At 35.5% G+C, this 19246-nt stretch overlaps 2 protein-coding genes across 3 annotated transcripts in view; one reads left to right on the top strand and one right to left on the bottom strand.

The window, feature by feature from the left end:
• Window positions 1-19246, top strand: part of mew (multiple edematous wings) — a 244832-nt gene that overhangs the window by 214927 nt on the left and 10659 nt on the right. For both annotated transcript variants that reach the window (XM_085944154.1, XM_085944153.1), the window contains 7 exons: window positions 3176-3289; window positions 4142-4353; window positions 5146-5362; window positions 9046-9442; window positions 9866-10261; window positions 15573-15771; window positions 18520-18668. In XM_085944154.1, the coding sequence (XP_085800280.1) occupies window positions 3176-3289; window positions 4142-4353; window positions 5146-5362; window positions 9046-9442; window positions 9866-10261; window positions 15573-15771; window positions 18520-18668 (1684 nt within the window). The remainder of the gene's footprint in view (window positions 1-3175; window positions 3290-4141; window positions 4354-5145; window positions 5363-9045; window positions 9443-9865; window positions 10262-15572; window positions 15772-18519; window positions 18669-19246) is intronic.
• On the bottom strand, window positions 6408-8045 carry LOC147073645 (uncharacterized). The gene is made up of 2 exons (XM_085944159.1): window positions 7722-8045; window positions 6408-7230 (listed from the first exon to the last, which is right to left on the bottom strand). The coding sequence occupies exons 1-2, from the start codon at window positions 7817-7819 to the stop codon at window positions 6762-6764; spliced, it is 567 nt and encodes a 188-aa protein (XP_085800285.1). The 5' UTR covers window positions 7820-8045; the 3' UTR covers window positions 6408-6761.

Here is a 19246-nt window from a genome sequence, read left to right as displayed (position 1 = left end):
GTCACTGTCTAATTTAAAGAAATACGTATTCTTCTAATAATTATTAAATGTTAAATAATTGTTTGATATTGAGTCTGTTACTGGTATTTTTAAGGTAAGCGTAAAATAATCGTTTAGTAATGTCTAGTACAGAAAAAGATGAACAGATGTTCAGTAAACATTGAACATTGTATACAAACTGTTCGAAAGATGCATTAAAATATTTTTTTCCAAACAATATATACCTATACAGCTGATGTTCTTGGTCTTAGTTAGACTTGAGGAGTCTTGGCCAATGGTCTATCTTTTTTCCCCAAACCTTTTCACAATATCATATCACGTAAAGTAGAATGAATGGAATGCCAAATAATATGTCTTATTTTTCCTCTTCTACCAAATGTCAGTAATCTCCCTATACTGACTAGCAGTAGCAAAGGGTGGAGGTAGGCTGTTCATATCCGAAATAAATAGTGCCCATTAAACTTTGTTAGTCATACGTATTTGTTTTTATTGAACTAAGACTACAATTTACAGATATTGTCGATTAGTTATTTTAAATCAATTAAACCGTGCCTAAACTAAACCATAATATTTTTGGTATACTTTGGGCGATTCGATAAAATTGTGCACATGTTTTTATTCGCACTTATTTCTTTTCGCTGGATTAAGAATTACATATTACACATATTACACATATTATTCGTTAATTTTAAGAACGTACATAAGTGAAACGGCAAATAATTTTCAACAGTATGTGGGACGTAATTTCGGCCGCGTTGCCAGTCAGAGAGCAATAGTCGACCTGTGAGCACGTCAATTTGTTTTGTGATGATGTCGTAGGAATATAATCTTAAATCGTGTAAAGATGACTAAAAATGTACTTGAAAAAGAAAACATGTCCATGAATATACTATTATTATTACGAATATAATAATAAACATAACATTTAAAGGACGCATGTTGAATTTTTATGACAAATTATATTTCGTTCAGCTCGCGTCATTTGGACAATCCGCGCATCGCCTAGTCACAATCTGTTTAGATCATGCCTCAACTGAGGTATAGCCTTAAGTCCTGCCTAAACCAAACTCTAATAAATAAAAAATACTATTCTATCTATAAAATATCCAAAGTTATGTATGATTTAATGGCATAATTTTAGATATTTTATAGATGGACAAGTATTTTTTCGACTATCATCTATTATGGCTTGGTTTAATTGAATTTTAAAAACTAACCAACACCATCTGTAAATAATTATTGTAGTCTTAATTAATGAAAACAAATACGTATGACTGACTTGGTTTAGTCTGCATCATTTATGGCGGATCTTAACAGCCTACTTTCACCCTTCGCCACTGCCGCCTAGACCTAGAGCTTGTAATTTTACGACCTTTTTCATTTCTCATACGAGAATTCTCTAATTCAAGAATATTTGTTTTCTCGATAATTCGAGATCGGTTTATTGATTTCTCAAAAATCTCGAGAAATATACATTATAATCACATTAAGAGCCGAGCCACACCGGGCGACTCTGGTCTCGAGACCAGTCGCGCGACTGGTCTTCCTGGGCGACTTGCAGGCGACCAGGCCCCCTATGTTAGAACTTGCGAGTGCCAGCTGCCCGGTCGACATGACGTCATATGACATCATTGTGACGTACTACCGGAGTGATAATAGCATTCGAGAAAATAACGCTACTCAGACAGTGGCGATATTCATTGTCACCATACACATATAGGTGTTTCATCGTATTAATATCTATGGTGAGCACTGTGCGCTGGGCGGCATGCCTCGAGCGTGTATTGGCTGACGTCACAATTACGTCATGTCGTCTGGTGCCACACGAGTCGATAGTTAGGAAATCGCGGTGCAGAGAGGCAGCCAATAAATAATAATAATAATGAATGTACGTACCTACGCAAGTATGCAAAAAATACGTTCTCTCCGCGCGTGGCAACCGGGAGGCAGCCAATAATCCGCTCACCAGTATTGTCATGTCTACTAAAATTTCAGTAGATCTACTGATATTTTTTGCCAAAATACTGAATTTTTGATTTTTTTTCGAAATTCAAGAAATCTACTGATATTTGTGTTTCTCCATAATTGTAAGTTTACTGATGATTATTTTAATAATAAACTTGAAATGATTTACGCACGATCTTTTTTAATGTGTTACACTTCTAAATTGACGAAGAAAGCATTGTAACTCTATCCAAGAGCGCCATTTTACCCATTAATATCATCATTGTTTACAAGAAATTAATATTATTAGTTATTTTTATCCTTATTAGTCTTAAATTATAGAATATATAGAATGTCGATATCATCATTTGATTAATTATTGACTCTGTGCAAGAATGACCTAACCAAACAAGATACTATCCTACGGAAGTCTATACGTCCCGTTTGTATCTCTATAATGAACATATCCGTATCGAACGCCATGGCTGATAATGAATGTACACGCAAGTTATGCAAAAAATACATCCTCTCCGCAGCATAGCTGCTCGCGACTAATTGTCCAGTGTGGCAGCACTCAATACATAACTATATGTTTTCATACATCGCTACCGGTCGCCCGACCAGAGAGACTGCGAGACCAAACCGAGCGCAAGAACGTGATTTTACTGATCGCCCGACTTTATTACTTGCGCGACTACTGGGCGACCAGGTGTGGCATGCTCCATATAACTGCATGCATCGGTCTGGTCTCGGCGACTGGTCTGGCGACCAGAGTCGCCCGGTGTGGCTCGGCACTTAATCTCGTTATGTCTTCTTGTTTAGAATAACTACTGTTTTCATGAAAAAAAAACCAAAAAGAATATGTTGATTTTTATACTGATATAAATTTTATACTGCTTATAACTTTATGTCAAATGGTGCTGAATGTCAGGTATAGCCATTATCTGTACACTAACTGCGAGACCAGACCGAGCGCAAGAACGTGATTTTACTGATCACCCGACATTATTGGTTGCGCGACTACTGGGCGACCAGGTGTGGCATGCTCCATATAACTGCATGCATTGGTCTGGTCTCGGCGACCAGAGTCGCCCGGTGTGACTCGGCTCTAACTCTTCTTGACGAAATTTTGTTTTTATACTTAGCTCTTTCGGCGAAAAATAATTCTCAGTGAAATTTAAGATTTTCCGTTCAGACTCATGTATAACAATTTAAATTATAAACTTTTCAGATATATAAGAAAATCGGGAGAGTCAAGATATGGCCAAGGACTCTGTTATACTCTGAAAAAAGAATTAAATTATGACATGAGCTGGGAACCATGCAAAGGAAGGCCAACTGGACGGTAAGTTCAATATTATAGGTTTATTTAATCACATTTCACCGTATTTATCTAGTAGAATAGATCACTGTCGCTTGTGTATTGTTTGTCTTTTCCAGATCATGCCAGTGCCTATAGACCAACCGCATTCATCTCGTAAATGATGTTGTTGCCTCTCAGGATCAAAGATTGAAATCCACCACTACTGTGGCCACATAAAACATCGACTTTATTCATTTTGCTGACAGCAATAAATTTGTCATTTATTAGACAGCCCAACCAGGAGTTTTCCTGCAAAACCCTGTACTACCGCAAAAGGCTTCATCTCATTAGACATTTTTTATTTTACCATGTTTTTATTAGCTCGTATTCTTGTTTGTCCAAGATTTGTATTGGACGATTGGAGATTTTTAACTAACTTCCCGACTAGACATGTGAAACTTTTAAAATATATCAGAACACGACGACGATGCATTCTTTTAATACTTTTAGCCATCTTTAAGCAGAATTGAATTTATTTTCAGTTAATTCTGTTGTGTATGGAAAGTTATTTCGGAAAAAATTCGTGAAAAGTAAAACACTATTATTGGTTTCTAAGGGGGTCCTAGCATCTAAATTATTAATATATACGTGCGTTACTATGGAAATCAATATGAAATGTCAAAATGACATTTCAGTATTCTATATTTATTCAGTATTTCTATCAAGTACAAAAAAAGTATTTATTAATACATAGAATTGTCAAGTTTATATGGTTCAACAGAAAATTTAAAAACGTGGTAGGTATATAAAAAGTTCTTTTCATCTTGTAATTATTTAGATTATTATTTTTTGCTTCATGCTGACCTGATCATAACCAATAATTTAATGTTTCAGGGAACATGAAGAATACGGATACTGCCAAGCCGGTACAAGCAGTTCATATCTCGAAGATGGCACCATGGTATTGGGAAGTCCGGGGTCTTACACGTGGAAGGGAACATTGTTCGTAATCGATACCAACGACAATTATCTCCAAAGAGACAAGCAGATCTATTACGGCCCCGTCACCAGAGACCTCAGTCCTGTTGACAAATACAGTTATATAGGTATGTTATTTTCTGTTGCATCCATCAAAATCATTAATTCGATAGAAATATCAAAATTATTGAACCCTTGATCCTTTCCACGCGGACGGCCCACCCGTTTGTGCCCTCATTAATTGGCCATTTGATATATTTAGCATGTTATTTAAATGTGGTAATTAAATAGTAATTAAATGCTCCGCTATCAACAAGTTAATAGGAGACAATATAATAATATATTTAAAAATGTTTCATATTATCATTATGTTTGCTGCTCAGGGATGTACAACTTCTTCTTTCTCAAAGACTTTTTTTCATTTATCGAAATCAAAAATATTTGTTGTTTGGAGATATCGTGATTGGTAGTTTGATTATAATTAGAAGTCAAGGGATTTTTATAAGCGCTGCCTTAGATAATTTATCGATATGTGGGAATTCTCAAATATTCGTAAAATTAATTTCTCAGTTTTCGAGACTTTTCTGATTGTTTCTCGAAAATTCTCAAGATGAGATTTCACAATCACATCCTCCAGTCAGATCATATGAGGTTATTTATCAAAAATTCAAAGTCAGTCACCTCCATTTTTACTTTTTTTGATATATTCATATTATGTACTATTCGAACATAAAATGTCAAATCCAGTTCTATTTTTTAGTTAGATTGAATTATACCGGAGGCTGATTGCAAATTGTCATCAAAATGGCTTAGGGTAGTGTTGCCATAGTGCCCTCCTCGTAGTGAAATGCATATAAACTTTGTGTTGATATTAAAATAATGACAGCTTTAATTAAATTAAATTTGTATAACTTTCCCAGGTATGTCGGTTGCTGGTGGCCGTTTCTTTGGAAAATATATGTCGTTTGCGTCTGGCGCTCCAAGGTCACAGGGTACTGGCCAAGTGGTGATCTTCTCCAAGAACATAGGCGAGATGCATTCCAGGAATCCTATCAACGTGTCGCTGGTCATTGACGGCGAGCAATTTGCCTCCAACTTTGGCTATGAGATCGCTACCGCTGACTTAAATGGAGATGGGTATGTAAAGTTTATGGTGTTGCTACAATGTACAGGTCGTGAGTAAAAATTAGAGGTGTAAGCTTGAATTATTTTTAAATTTTGTAGAAAAGATAAATGCAAAGACGTTTCTGACCATTATTTTTTATGAGAATTGAGTGTTGGCCACTTAGTCAACCTATTAGGTCTATGCCGTAGATCCAAAATTTAAGAACAACAGGCAAATTTCCCAGGCATTGGAATTGCAATTTTTGGTTGATCACAGCCATATTCCTAATTTTACAACATGGCATTTTTGTCTGTTCTGTGATCAATGTTGCTAACGTATTAAGATTCACATAACTTTTTGTGTTTTGAATTTAAAATTGTAACGATGAAAAAGGATAAAATGAGTTACATGATTGGTACAGTGCAACTTTTAAATCAAGTCCTCTACGTCACCACTATGAAACTAAAATCCACCCCCTGTATTTATTTTCCATGCCACTACCTTCCCCATGCACATAATTCAGTGGGTGTTTGATATCTGGTGGAGTTTTATTAACATTAAAATGCCTAAACCTTTCTGGAAGCAGAAGAGCATTATTTTGAATGGAAGTATTGCTAGTAGAATGAACAGAACATAAAGCTTTTAATTCCTCTCAATAGTGCTAGAGATAGAATATCTGCTATGACACGTCAACACGCAAAGAACACGTGATGTAATAGTGTCAGCACATGCAGTACTGTGACGTAGACTTGATATAGAAGTTGGTCTCTACATTAATAACCTTGACCATCTTGCAAATAAATATGGATAACTATCAAATAAATAATCCAATTTTAATCTTTCTGAAATGTTTTGGTTTTTTCGGAAAACCATCTCAATGCAAATGTATGCTCTTATTTAAATGCTAACTACTCAGATATCTGAAGAATATAATATTAACACTTTCAGCCCCGGCAGGTTTTAATAAAATTTACCCCTATTCCCGGACAAATTTGAGTGAAATTGGTTTTTTCTAGTAAATGATATAATCTTGGTTTATTGGCTTATTTGTGGGAATATTTAAATAAAACTTTCAGGAACAATCAAAAACAGTTTATTAATTACGAAAAGTGTGGTATTTCTGCCAGCAGATGCCTTTGTGAAGAGGAACATCACACTCTTTATACACGTACCGAGTCTCGCCCCTTTTTTATTTTTGGCACATACCTTGCATAGCCTTGTTGGATATGCCTTTTTCTGCGACGCTAATATCGCGTGTAAAGTATGTCTGGACATGTCTCCAGATAATCTTACAGGCGAATCCAGCGTCACATGACGCCTCAGAGCCGGAGAAGACGAGACATCGGTACCAAAAGACATTAAAGAAATTGAATACTCTACTAAAAAATCTTTAAATTCTAACTTACGACTAGGGTTACATTTAAAAAAAAATCAATGAACAGACTGAACGACAACATTCACTTTTACACTTGGGTCAGCAGTAAACGGTCCAGGTGATGGAGTGTAGTCTTCTGTTGACCACGGTTCAGTAATACTGGCACTAAGCCTCGCATGTCCTCCTCGGCTGCCTCTGGGACGACCGCCCCTACTTCCTCTTCCACGCCGTCCACCCGCTCGACCTCTGGTTTCTGTCCGAGATGGGCCAGGGAGTAGGTCCTCGGACGTGTCGACTCCTGACACCCTACTGGTTTCATATAGCACCTCTGCAATGCGGTTAATGAAACCGTTGAAGTCGTCCTCAAAGTTGCTCGAGTGGCCGGCGGTGAAATCGGTGATCTCTGCGACATCGGTGGTGGCATCCAGTAGAACATCTGAATCAGAGTCATATAATAACTCGAATGCATAATCCTGCTCAGAGTCGTCTGTTCCAAAGGCCTCCATTTCAATGCGTGAAAATAGGCTGGAACCAAAACAAAATTCCACATTAGTAAACAGAATTTAATTCTTGGGAAACATGTGGCTTTATCAAAATGTTCGATTATCTTATATAAATTATATTTTGCGTATAAATTATTATCTTGTGACGTGACTGATCAGTCAATTATCTGGATATCATAGGCAAATCGGTCGGTTTGGATCAGTTGTAAACAACAAAAAAATCGCCATTAGTAAACGAATTTTGAATGTTGGGAAAACACGTGGAATTAATTAAATACTCGTTAAAACACATATAATTATATAGAATATTTATAATAATTCAATATTCTAGGCTTATAAAGTAATATATCGGCACATTATCAAGTATTTGGTAAATAATGCGAACATTCAAACTTTGCATTCGGAAATTTTGACAGTACAGTCTCGTGTACGAAAAAACACGTAAAATTAATTTAAATTGCCAGAAACCATCAATAAACATATAAAATATCATAGATAACTTATTTATCTTACCTTATTGAATCCTTTTTTTGCTTATTTATGTAATTTTTGTCCTCTGGAGGCAAATCGGTTTGTTTGGAACAGCTGTGAACAACAACAAAAATCGCCATTAGTCAATAAATTTTGAATGTTGGAAAAACACGTAGAATTAACTAAATACTAGTTCAAAAACATATAATTATATAGAATATTCATAATAATTCAATATTCTAAGTGTATAAAGTAATATATCGGCATATTATCAAGGGATCGGTAAATAATGAGAACATTCAAACTTTGCATTCGGAAATTTTGACAGTAAAGCTACGTGCACTAAGAAACACGTAAAATTAATTTATATTGCCAGAAACCATAAATAATTATATAAAATATCATAGATAAATTATTTCTCTTACCTTATTGAATCCCTTTATTGCTTATTACTGTAATTTTCGTCTTCAGAATCAGTACATAATTCGGATAAGTCACACGAGAGAATGATCAAAAATGGCGTCTCACAATAATAAAATTGTGATTTTTATTTAATAATATCACAGAAGGTAAAACAGATATCGATATTTTATCTATACCAGTCGGTACTGAATTTTATAATCTAACAGGATATGTCAAATGTTTTTGTTGAAAATACATAGATATCACGGTAAACATATTTATTTAAAAACGCGCAACAAAACGAGGATCCTCGCGCGCGGTACTCAGCGTAATTATTGATATAACGAGGATTCTCATTTGCGGTACCGAACGTGTTAAACATACATTAAAAAGTCATATCAATGCCATGTATGCTTATTTAAATTCTTACACAATGTTCATATCAAAACATTAAAATACACATACTGGTGAAAACCCATATAAATGCGATGGTTACTCATTTAAATTCACACAATTATCTAAAATAGTGTATGTTGTTTTAAATTTTAAATGGCTCAGTGATCTCTAAACACAAAAAATTATACATTCTGTAAAAAGCTATGTTAATGCGATGTTTGCTCAATTAAAATCTCACTACTCGGATATCTAAAATATCATAAAAAATACTCTTCTGCTGGTGAAAACCCATATAAACACATTCTTTGCTCATTTATTATGCGAATTTCAAGGGTAGCTCATGACTAAAATTTAATGTAAAAAGTCGGATCACAACAACAAACAAGTTGGCCAGCCCTGCAGTATACATCAAGGTAAACGTTAAATTTAATAATCATTTAAGTATCGAGTCTTCGCTACCGTTTCCTTTTATATAATTTTGCTTTCCACTAAGAGTCGACAGTTATCAACAGTAGAGTAATGACAAAAGTGATCGTAAAAGTTTCATGGATACCACTTTTAATTACAGAATATCAGACTTGGCAATCGGTGCCCCGTTCTACTTCAGTCGTGACTCGGGCGGTGCTGTTTACATATACATCAACGAGAACTATTCTTTCGGCTCCAACTACACAGTGAAACTGGTCGGCAAGATAGAGTCACGCTTCGGATTTGCCATCGCCAACGCGGGAGACCTTAACAAAGACGGCTGTGACGATTTGGCCATTGGGAGCCCCTATGATGGGAACGGAGTGGTTTTCATTTACTTGGGGAACAAAATCCAGGGTATTGACAAGGAACCCAAACAGATCATCAGCGCCGAGATGTTGCCGAAATTATTGAAGACTTTCGGGTATTCGTTATCGGGAGGACTTGATATGGATGGGAATGGATATCCTGACTTACTTGTCGGAGCGTATGAACAAGTTAGTATTGATTAATTTAATATTCGTCATCATCATCATTCTTGGCACTAAAACTCTCGGCAGGGTCTTGGTCCCTTCTGGAAACTCTTCCCATTGCGGATGAGCCAGTGAAATATTAGATTTACTTGTCCACCTGATTATTCAATTATCTAAAATTAACATCATTAATGGCCAATCCCGTATGCTTCCTAATGACATGTGCTTGGCGGCTCTCGTGGTGCAGTGTGTAAGACACTGGCCTTCCACCCGAGAGTTCGATTCACGGTGAGGACACAATATTTATGTGTTTTTCTTAAAGCCTGGGTGTTTGTGATTGTTCAAAATTACTATCAACCCCCTTGTACAAAAAAGCAAGAATATATTAATAATTTAAAAAAAAAAAAATGACATACTTTTCAAAATTAAATATTTTTTAACTTTTAGGACAGCGTAGTTCTTCTACGAGGCCGTCCGATCATAGACATCAAGACATTCGTGAAGGAAAATGAAACGTTAAAAAACATTGACCCGTCAAAAATTGGCTGCCCCATGGATCCGGAAGCCAACCATACCTGCTTCTCATTCGAAACCTGCTGCACGATTGACAGTCTTGTAAAACCGACATCTACGGAGTCGCTGACCCTCAATTATACCATCGAAGCGGAGACATATGCCTCCACAAAGAAGTTCTCGAGGGTATACTTCGGTGGCACTCCCGGAAAGATAAAATCAAATATTGTCAAGAAGAATATTGAACTGTCAAGAGATAACAGATTACATTGCCAGAGCCATACTGTATACATCAAGGAAAATACAAGAGATATTCAGAGTCCCATTATGGTAAACCATTTGTTATTATCAATTGAATATTGCGAATCAAATTGAGGTGCATGTAGCCTACTGTCGCGCTGTCGTGGCGACAAATTTAGTCTATGGTTTCGTCATTTTGCAGAATATTTCGAACCATCACCATCTCTGTAAATTCACTGAAGAATCACACTGATGAAGAGTGCCTACTATAATTATTAGTAATTTGAATTATTATTAATTATTCATGCTAATTTCATTTAATTTTAACAGTTTCTACGTGTGCGTATGTTAAAATACTTGCGGCATGACATCCATAGATAATATTTTGAACAAAACCCAACCTGCAGACCATAGATAATAGACAACATTCTTATCGAAAATATATAGTGCCAACCCCTAAAAACAAAAAAACGTGATTTTGACATGACATTCGAAAATTAGTGTAGGCATCTGGAATATGATAAAAACGTTCAAAACGTCATGCAGGTGTCGATGCAGTGCAGTTCATTGTGAGGTGACCTCATTGTTGTTTTAGTGATTTCGGCAGATTTTGCCAACTGACAATGTTCGTTTAAAGGTTCAAAATGTGCTACAGGATGGGAGCATCAGTTTGATTACATTTTAAACACCACGAACAACGACATTACACACTTTTTTCCCGTAGCGCCAGCTTACTGTGACGTCACGTGATAGCGACATGCACCTCAATTTGGCTCGCGCTTAACCCCTTTTGAAGTAAAAGTTTATTATGTGTGGTATACGAAAATTCTCAAGAGAGTAAACCCAGCTGATCTGTCATGAAAAACTATCATTATTTACATAATAAAAATCAAAGGCAGCGGGGGAATCGATCAATATACCTTCCTATTGGAAAGCTATGCTATTCTAGTCGGTTACATGTAAATTGTAAATATCTACATATTACATTTCACCGTAGCACAGTTTGCCGTGAGCTTTCTTATCGGAATGAGATAAAAAAATTACATGTTGTTCGTGAAACATTGCAGACAATAATGTTCCAATTTTATTAGATCCTAACTTAACCTAACCTAACCTAACAAATAATCCAGTATATCGGCTATTTTCAAAATTTGTTTGCCGCTGGCTTCCTGTTAACCGATAAGAACCGTGTTTTATTTAGGCATGAATTTTATCTTAGTATTATACGACCCAAAGAAGCTGGACGGACTTTAATATATGACCATATATTTCCGATACATTTCACGGTGAAGTGTGACACGGCGAACTGCATATGTACAAATTTCTGGATACGATTCTAGTCATCGAGCTAGTGACAATTTTTAACTAAATGTATATGATTTTCCGGTACTGTTCGGTTATCAGGAATACAGCGGGAAACACATTTTTAAAATACCCGATATACTGGATTATTTGTTAGTTTGGGTTAGTTTAGGTTGGGTTAGTTTATCGGCTATTTTCAAAATGTGTTTTCCGCTGTATTCCTGATAACCGAACAGTACCGATTTTCCTTTATGGAAAACAAAAGAAACTATTATTCTCCACGCAAGTCAATAAATTATTATTTTTTTTAAATTATTAGTTTATGTTCGTTTAACAACAATTTGAAATTAGGAGGTAGTCGTAGCCCTCGATTTTGCTGTATCGTGCCGCAGATTCTTACATTCCTTGTATCACTTTCGGTCGAATTTCATCATCTGTGGCTTGGTAGTCTTTGAAGCGATAAAAAAACATGGATGATAGTTTGAAGAAAACCGCGAGGTTTATTGCTGCCTAGAATTACGGTTGTTACATTTTGAATAAAATTATGTATAAAAATGTGCAAGGGACGGACCGTGCTAACAGTTTGAACGGCCGGGGGTGTCTGACGAGACGCTTCTCAAAATCTTTCTGGAAAAATCGAACAGCTGGCTGCCATGTGTGATCAAGAGTCACAAGTATAATATGAATATTAGTGTACATATTGATCTACTAACAATATCTGCTGGTAAAGGAGATCTGATATTTCCTTCCTTAGACCGGCATAGAAACATTAAATTTAATCATTATTATAAGTCTTAACCTGTTCTATGCCAAGAGGTATTAGTATGGCCATATACGGAGGGCCGCGATTTCTTTGAAAAAATAAACCTTAGTAAACATCCTTTTATTGGCATTATATTAATACTATATCATATAGACTTACCAAATTAATACACGATGTGTCCATTTACGCCGCCGTTTATCCAAATAAATCAAACTTAATGTTTCACAAAACATCAGGGTAGTCACACACTTACACAGTAAAGATGAAACGTGATAATGTATGAGAAGTAATTCTACAATATGCTACTTTAATCTTAAAACCATATAGAAATATAACGAATTAAAAAAAAACTATTAGTCTTCTACCGTGTGGTATGTCTCAAAACAAGATTCAACGCAGAGCGCCACTTTGCACAGTTTGCACTCATACTTTGTGTTCCTTCCATTTTGATAAAGAAGACGATCAAAAGGTTTACCTATATGTAAAAAAGTTCAAATATCCCAGAAACTTGACTTATTATAAAAAGATATAACACAAAAAAGTCAAATAAGTTATACACTATGCGAATAAAATAAGTCCCGACACTAATATCTTATAAAATAAGCAATTACGACACACAACACAGATTACGAAGGTTTAAAAATTACGAAATCGTACCCGTAAATTTAGAATAAAAATGCCAAAGTCTAACAGTAATTATTATAAAACTATCATAAAAGAAATTAATTATAAAGTGAAAATATTTCGAATTAGGTACGTCAAATATGACTACGAATATTCAACTGGTATGTATTCCAAGAGGCCAATCCCCGAATGAAGCACTGCAAAATACGTCACCGAACCGCTTCAACTGAAGCATGTAAAATTTTTAGTTTTACAGGAGATATTGTGTGTATAGAGCTTCGAATGAAATGGATATTTGAAATATAAGTGCGAGTGAGAAAGCATTCAGCATGCTTATACCTCATGTCCATGCATTAGAGTAAGATAGAAAGTAAACATGTCATAACGGAACTCTTGTCAATTTCATGGAAATTAAATAACATTTTTATCCATTTTGGTAATGACTTAATATTTAATCAGTACTTACCGTTAACGTTACATTATTAAACCATTCATTGTTGAAGTACGTAGCCAATTAATCTTTAAACAAGCTAGTTACGTCTCCAATATAACAATATTACAACACGGAATTTCCGTTGTATTTTGCAAACAAGCATGTGTGTTTCTGTATTACAAAATCACAATAAATATTTAAATGAGAATTTAAACACAAAATAATGCTTTCAGCGGTAATAGTTATGTAAAAGATAGAAAAAATAGATTAACAGCCCTCTTCAATACTACGTACGAATTCATACTGCAGTCGACACTACCGGTTGAGTTTTAATATACTTCGTTGAAGTAGGCTTGCGCTTCCATTGCGCAACCGGTCATAGTGCTTCATTCGAGGATTGGTATCCAAGATATGTCACTCCTATTGAGTAGTAGTGTATATTCAGGAGTCACAGTATTCTCCGTTGCTCGTACGCATAAGCGAACCATAATTTCGATTGCATCTACTATGAGTAAACAGGAATCCCGGCGTGTGATTTGATAAATATCGGATACGTGCCACAACCGTACTAGCGACGCGTTTCGGTAACCCAAGAAAGCTTTGTTTAAAATTGACGTTTCGTTGATGATAATATAGAAAATGTCAAATGCAAGTATTACACCATGATCCTAAGAGATGTCGCTGTGTGGGCAAAGTGATTGAATTATTTAAAACATTGACCTCGGCCGATATATTGCATTTCAAGTGGAGCGTCTTTGCACGTGCATTTTGCATGGCTGGCCCTCTGTTCTCGGAATAGAAAAGCGTGCTAGGACGCTGGCAGCAGTTATCCGGTTATTAAATATTAAGTAAGAATGACTATTATTTAAAAATGATAAGTGCAGTACTCTCTCAGTAATCCGCCACCCCAAAAACCAGACAAGTGTCCAATTAGTGAAAGCGGCGGATTATAGTGCATACATACAAAATATGGTAAAAATTAAAACAGGTTTGAGAAATTTGTACTAGCAAATTACGGTTTTATTTATAATTAAAATCAAGTATTAACTAAATATTAAACAGTAAATCACTTGACACAACCAGTTGTTCATCGAGGCAGATATTCTTGAATGGCTTAGGATTCCTGGTTTTCCCTATGACCAAAAGCTTCAGTTTGTGTGTCCCGGTTGCATTGGAGCACGGCATAATTGTGATGCGGGCGGTCTTTGGCCACTTTCCTCCCTGGTACATTACTTTCTTTGCGATGAATGTACGTTTTACGAAGGAGAAGTTCCCAAAATAAACTCGTTTCATCTGCGTTGTCTACTTGTACGCGGCGACTACTGAATTTGACAATCGAATACCGGCGAATTATAGAGCTGTTGTTAGTGAGCTAGTTGTCAGACAATCGAGCGGCAGATTACTGAGAGTGTACTGTATTAGGAATACATTATAATAAAAACAAACATCAGAAGTGTTCACGTATGTGTTGTCATTGGAAATATAAAGGGTGAAAAAACCAAGAATAAATGTACAAGATGCAAGCAATTCTTTAAAAAACAATGGAAACTATTGATAGAAATGAATTAAACGTATTATGAGCTTACCTTTCTGTAACTTTTGATGTAAAATAATGGTAAATTTAATTGCGAACAGCAAAAAACACGGGCTCGAAATTATCTGTAGTCAAGCATAGGAACACGCAGCACGAATGGCGTCATGGTGCGATCGGCAGAAAAAAATCAATGTTATCTAATCAATATTTCTCAGTCGCTAAAAGAAGTATCTACTTATCAATATGTAGAAATGTGGTTTGATTCTTTGCTAACATGACTGCATTAAAAGTTTTGTCAAAAAGTCAATAGATGACTCAAAATATTGAATAGACTGACTCTGGAATGAAATAGAGATTTCCATGTCCGGTACTCAGGTATTAAATGAAACACGGAAATTTTCGATAATTACCATTGATAATTTACAATTTAAACTGTATTAATTAATAAATAATATATATCTGAAAACATTCAAATAAATAGAAAGACCCGCCACGCCGGGTCCCCCCATAGCCCGGGCTCCCAAGCTGGAGCCCTGTCAGTCCCCATTTTGTGGGGGCCATGTCCACCCCTCTCCACTGCACTGAACCATAAACTTAATGTAATGTACAAAATGAATGTGTAATCAACCACTGATTTTGATACACAATTGACAATCAATCTGAAAATAACATCGAATTTTTGATACATAACCTCAATCAACTGTCAAAGATACCATTCCCTTATTGAAAAAATCTATATTTTCAGTTCCACGTGGCTTATAACTTAGTGCAAAAAACACCCAAGTGGTCGTCACATGGACCACTGCCATCGGTGGAAAGTTTTCCTGTTTTGAACGCTACGCAAGCTACCCAAGTCTTCCAGGCTGGCCTGCTCAGGTACTGCGGTACCGATGACATCTGCACCAGTGATATCACCATCGACGCGTCTCTTGAATTGCCCAGAAGTAAGTTGAACACAATAATTACACAGAAATTCCGGCTGATGTGTAATGACAAACCGTCACAGCTGATTCGAGATCTACATCTAGTGGAACGGAATCAATCTGGTTTATATATTACAGGGTTTCTTAACCTTTTTAAGCCATGAACCCAAATTAAGATAGTAGACTTGATTTCATGACCCATGTAAAGACTAATAGAATGCAGAGATAGTATTGCCGGGAGCAGTAGCGGCTCTAGCATCTTTTAATAAGTGGGGTCAGATGGCGTGAAATATAAAATAAGTACCTACCTAATCAATATTAATCAAAGCAAAAAACATATCTTTTTTAGCTAACACTTCATCGTCATATGCCTCCTGCGTTCGAAAGAATCTTATTGCTACAAGAAAAAAAAAATAGTCTTTTCAAGGATATTTCATGTTTTTTGGTAAACTGTTCGGAGGTTAATGCTTTTTTTGTTTTGATTAGTTCATACACAATAACTAAATCTGTTGGTGACTGGTTGGTGAGGTCCTAATCGTTTCACTTTTAGTTTGTCTTTAAATGTCAATGTACTGAACTTATATTTCAATAAATGAACCACCTCATTCATCATAATACCTAATATTATTTATCAAAATTATTTTACTAACGTGAAATTCATCTATCCACAACTAGTACATTACAATAATTAATATTTAGGTAGGTAGGTAATACAAATTAATATTGATTTAATTAACTGTAATAGCACATACCTACTCTTTGTTATTATCATTCAAGATAATATTATAAATTATTATAGTATGTATTAACAAATATATTTTAAAACTTAAGGAGATATATGACATATTTGATCACTTACTAGCAACTAACTAATAAACTAAACCGGTGGGTCATGGGATATGAATTTACAGCCGACCGACAAAATAACTTCATAATATATTATAAACTCACACTTATGCAAGACCAGGTATTTACTATAGTGTCCCCGGTCCAGCATCGGTACATGCGGGTAAAATGTGCATAGCACGTGCAGAACACAGACCTACACACCTACAGACGTACGCATTGTTCAGCTTCCTTATGAATGAATTTTGAGAATAACAGGGGCCACTGAATTTCGACCTCAGAAGTATCGTTGTATTGTACTATGTAGGTAGAGCCAAAACTCACATAGAGCATTAGGGATGGGCAAACAGTACAAATAAAATATATACTTAATTAATTTTATACAAAATAAATGTATTACGGTAGGAACGTATAACATGAATATTCAATTGAATATTGACTATAGAATGATGAGGGGACCGGGGTCTGTCCCCTAGGTACCCAAAGGAAGAGCCGCCCCTGGCCGGGAGGTATTAGCATGGCGGTACCTAACGGGCCGCAAATTTCTATGAAAAAATAAAAATGTAATATTGATAATATGTTATAATAATTATTATGATGTCTATGTATTTCACCAAGATTACAAGAGATGGCAGTGTGTGTACAATATATTTAATTATTAAAAACAATAGACCAACGCATCTATTCTATACACAAGACTACTATCGGCAGCTATCAAGGGTAGTTTTTTATAGGGCCACCCTTTCTTTTGTAAATAGCTTCTGTTTTTGAAAAACATAAGGCAAAAAAAAACTAAATATACATTATTATTACTCTTCTTAATATTCTTAGGTACTTACTAAAAAATAATATTAAAATTTTTCACCGTGTGATGTATGCAATAATTGTTTGTTTGAATCTAAATCCTGCAATCTAGGCTCAAATTTTGTGGTGTGTATACGCAAAACAGATGTGATATGGTTGTCTGTTAATTTTGATCATTTAAATGCTCATTGCAGAAAATGTTTTTCCACAAATATAGGTACTTACTTCCAAATAAAGAAGCCATTTGATGAGCATATTTGACTATGTACTAATTAATTGGTTTGACCCAATGACATTAATATGGACGAAGCATCTGGAAAATAAAATAACACTCACTTTGTGTCGGGTCTGCCGGATGGCGAAATTCATATTTTAATATCGGTATCCTACGCTCAAATGAACATTCTGCTTGCAAGCGGTCTGGGGACACCGCTGGGTCTGCCCATACAAAATTTCTGACTGTCAGGTTTCGACTCCGCCGTTATTATTGTGTTACAAAATGCCAATGTGCCTAGTTAAAAATTTAAAAAAAAAATCTACTAAACACTCCAAGAAAGATGGGATATCACTTTTCATGTGTTAGTATTATTCATTATTGATAAAATGCCATTTGATGAATGTTTATTCAATGCAATTGAATGACAAAAACCATTGGACAGACGCCTGTGATGCGCTGGGCTCACTTGCGTCTAATCTCCGAGAAGTCGTAAGTAACTGAGAATCTGTTTCTAACGCAATCACACTAATACCCCATTACAATAAAGGTTATATTACTATAAATTCTCGGAGCTTGTATCGCATAATGGAAATGTATACATCATATGGTCACGTGACGTCTACCTATACATCTGTGAATGACTTTCATGCACAATTTCTCGTGCGCGCCGATATGAAGTGAGTTGTCCATTTAATATGTCATTGGTTTGACCCCTGTAGCGCATCATATTTTTTTCTATTATGTATATATCTGCGGTATTATTTTCACTATTTGGAATATTGTTGAAAATATTCTACGACCGACTCAATATAACAATCGAACCGACTTCGGGTCGTCACAGATAGCTTAAGAACTCCAAATATATATAGTTTCTTATTATAATATATTTTCCTGCTTTTTAGGTGATAAAGGAGAATTTACTTTAACTTTGGGCACAGAGGATGAAGTGCGTCTTTCCGTGAGAGTGGATAACATGGCTGAGGCTGCGTACGAAGCACATCTCTTCATTTCTCATCACCCTGGGCTTAATTACATTGCTGCCAACTTGACAGTAAGATATATATCTAAAATATGATTTTTTCTAGTGGTTATGTACCTATCTGAAGTGTTTTCAAGTTATGTATGTTCAATAGTTGGAATGTTACATTCTCAAAATCTTGTGATTTATTCATTTGAATAAAAGAAATAGTTCATTAAAAATTGTTAGCAAGTTCAAGTAGACATTATAACTAAAATATTGGCGAGAGCCGGACGTCGGTTAGTAATTAAGGTAATTAATATTCCTTGATTTAATACCCAAAAATCGATAGTTAATGATAACACAATTTGATAAGCATTTCATGTATAACCTACTAGTTTAAATTATCGTTATTAGAATAGAGTCTCGTAGCATAATTATTGGTTAATGCACAGATTGGCGCGACACCAATGGATATACGGGTTCAAATCCCGTCGAGGTTCGTATTTTTTTTCAAATATAATTTTTTTTGTGGGTATGTATCTGAAGTGTTTTCAAGTTATGTATCGTGGGTATTCTGCGAAAAAGCACTAAGTCAAAATTTTGCTGTTTTGACTTAATGATGAGGTAATCTTATTAAGAGTACGCTCTATAGTCTACAAAAACACACA

The sequence above is a fragment of the Rhyacophila brunnea genome, unplaced genomic scaffold (assembly GCF_057557595.1).
Source record: "Rhyacophila brunnea isolate RB1 unplaced genomic scaffold, BYU_Rbru_1.0 scaffold_17, whole genome shotgun sequence".
Taxonomy (NCBI): Eukaryota; Metazoa; Arthropoda; class Insecta; order Trichoptera; family Rhyacophilidae; genus Rhyacophila; species Rhyacophila brunnea.
The sequence above is the reverse complement of the archived record's forward strand: the minus strand, read 5'-3'. Positions and strand labels throughout refer to the sequence as shown.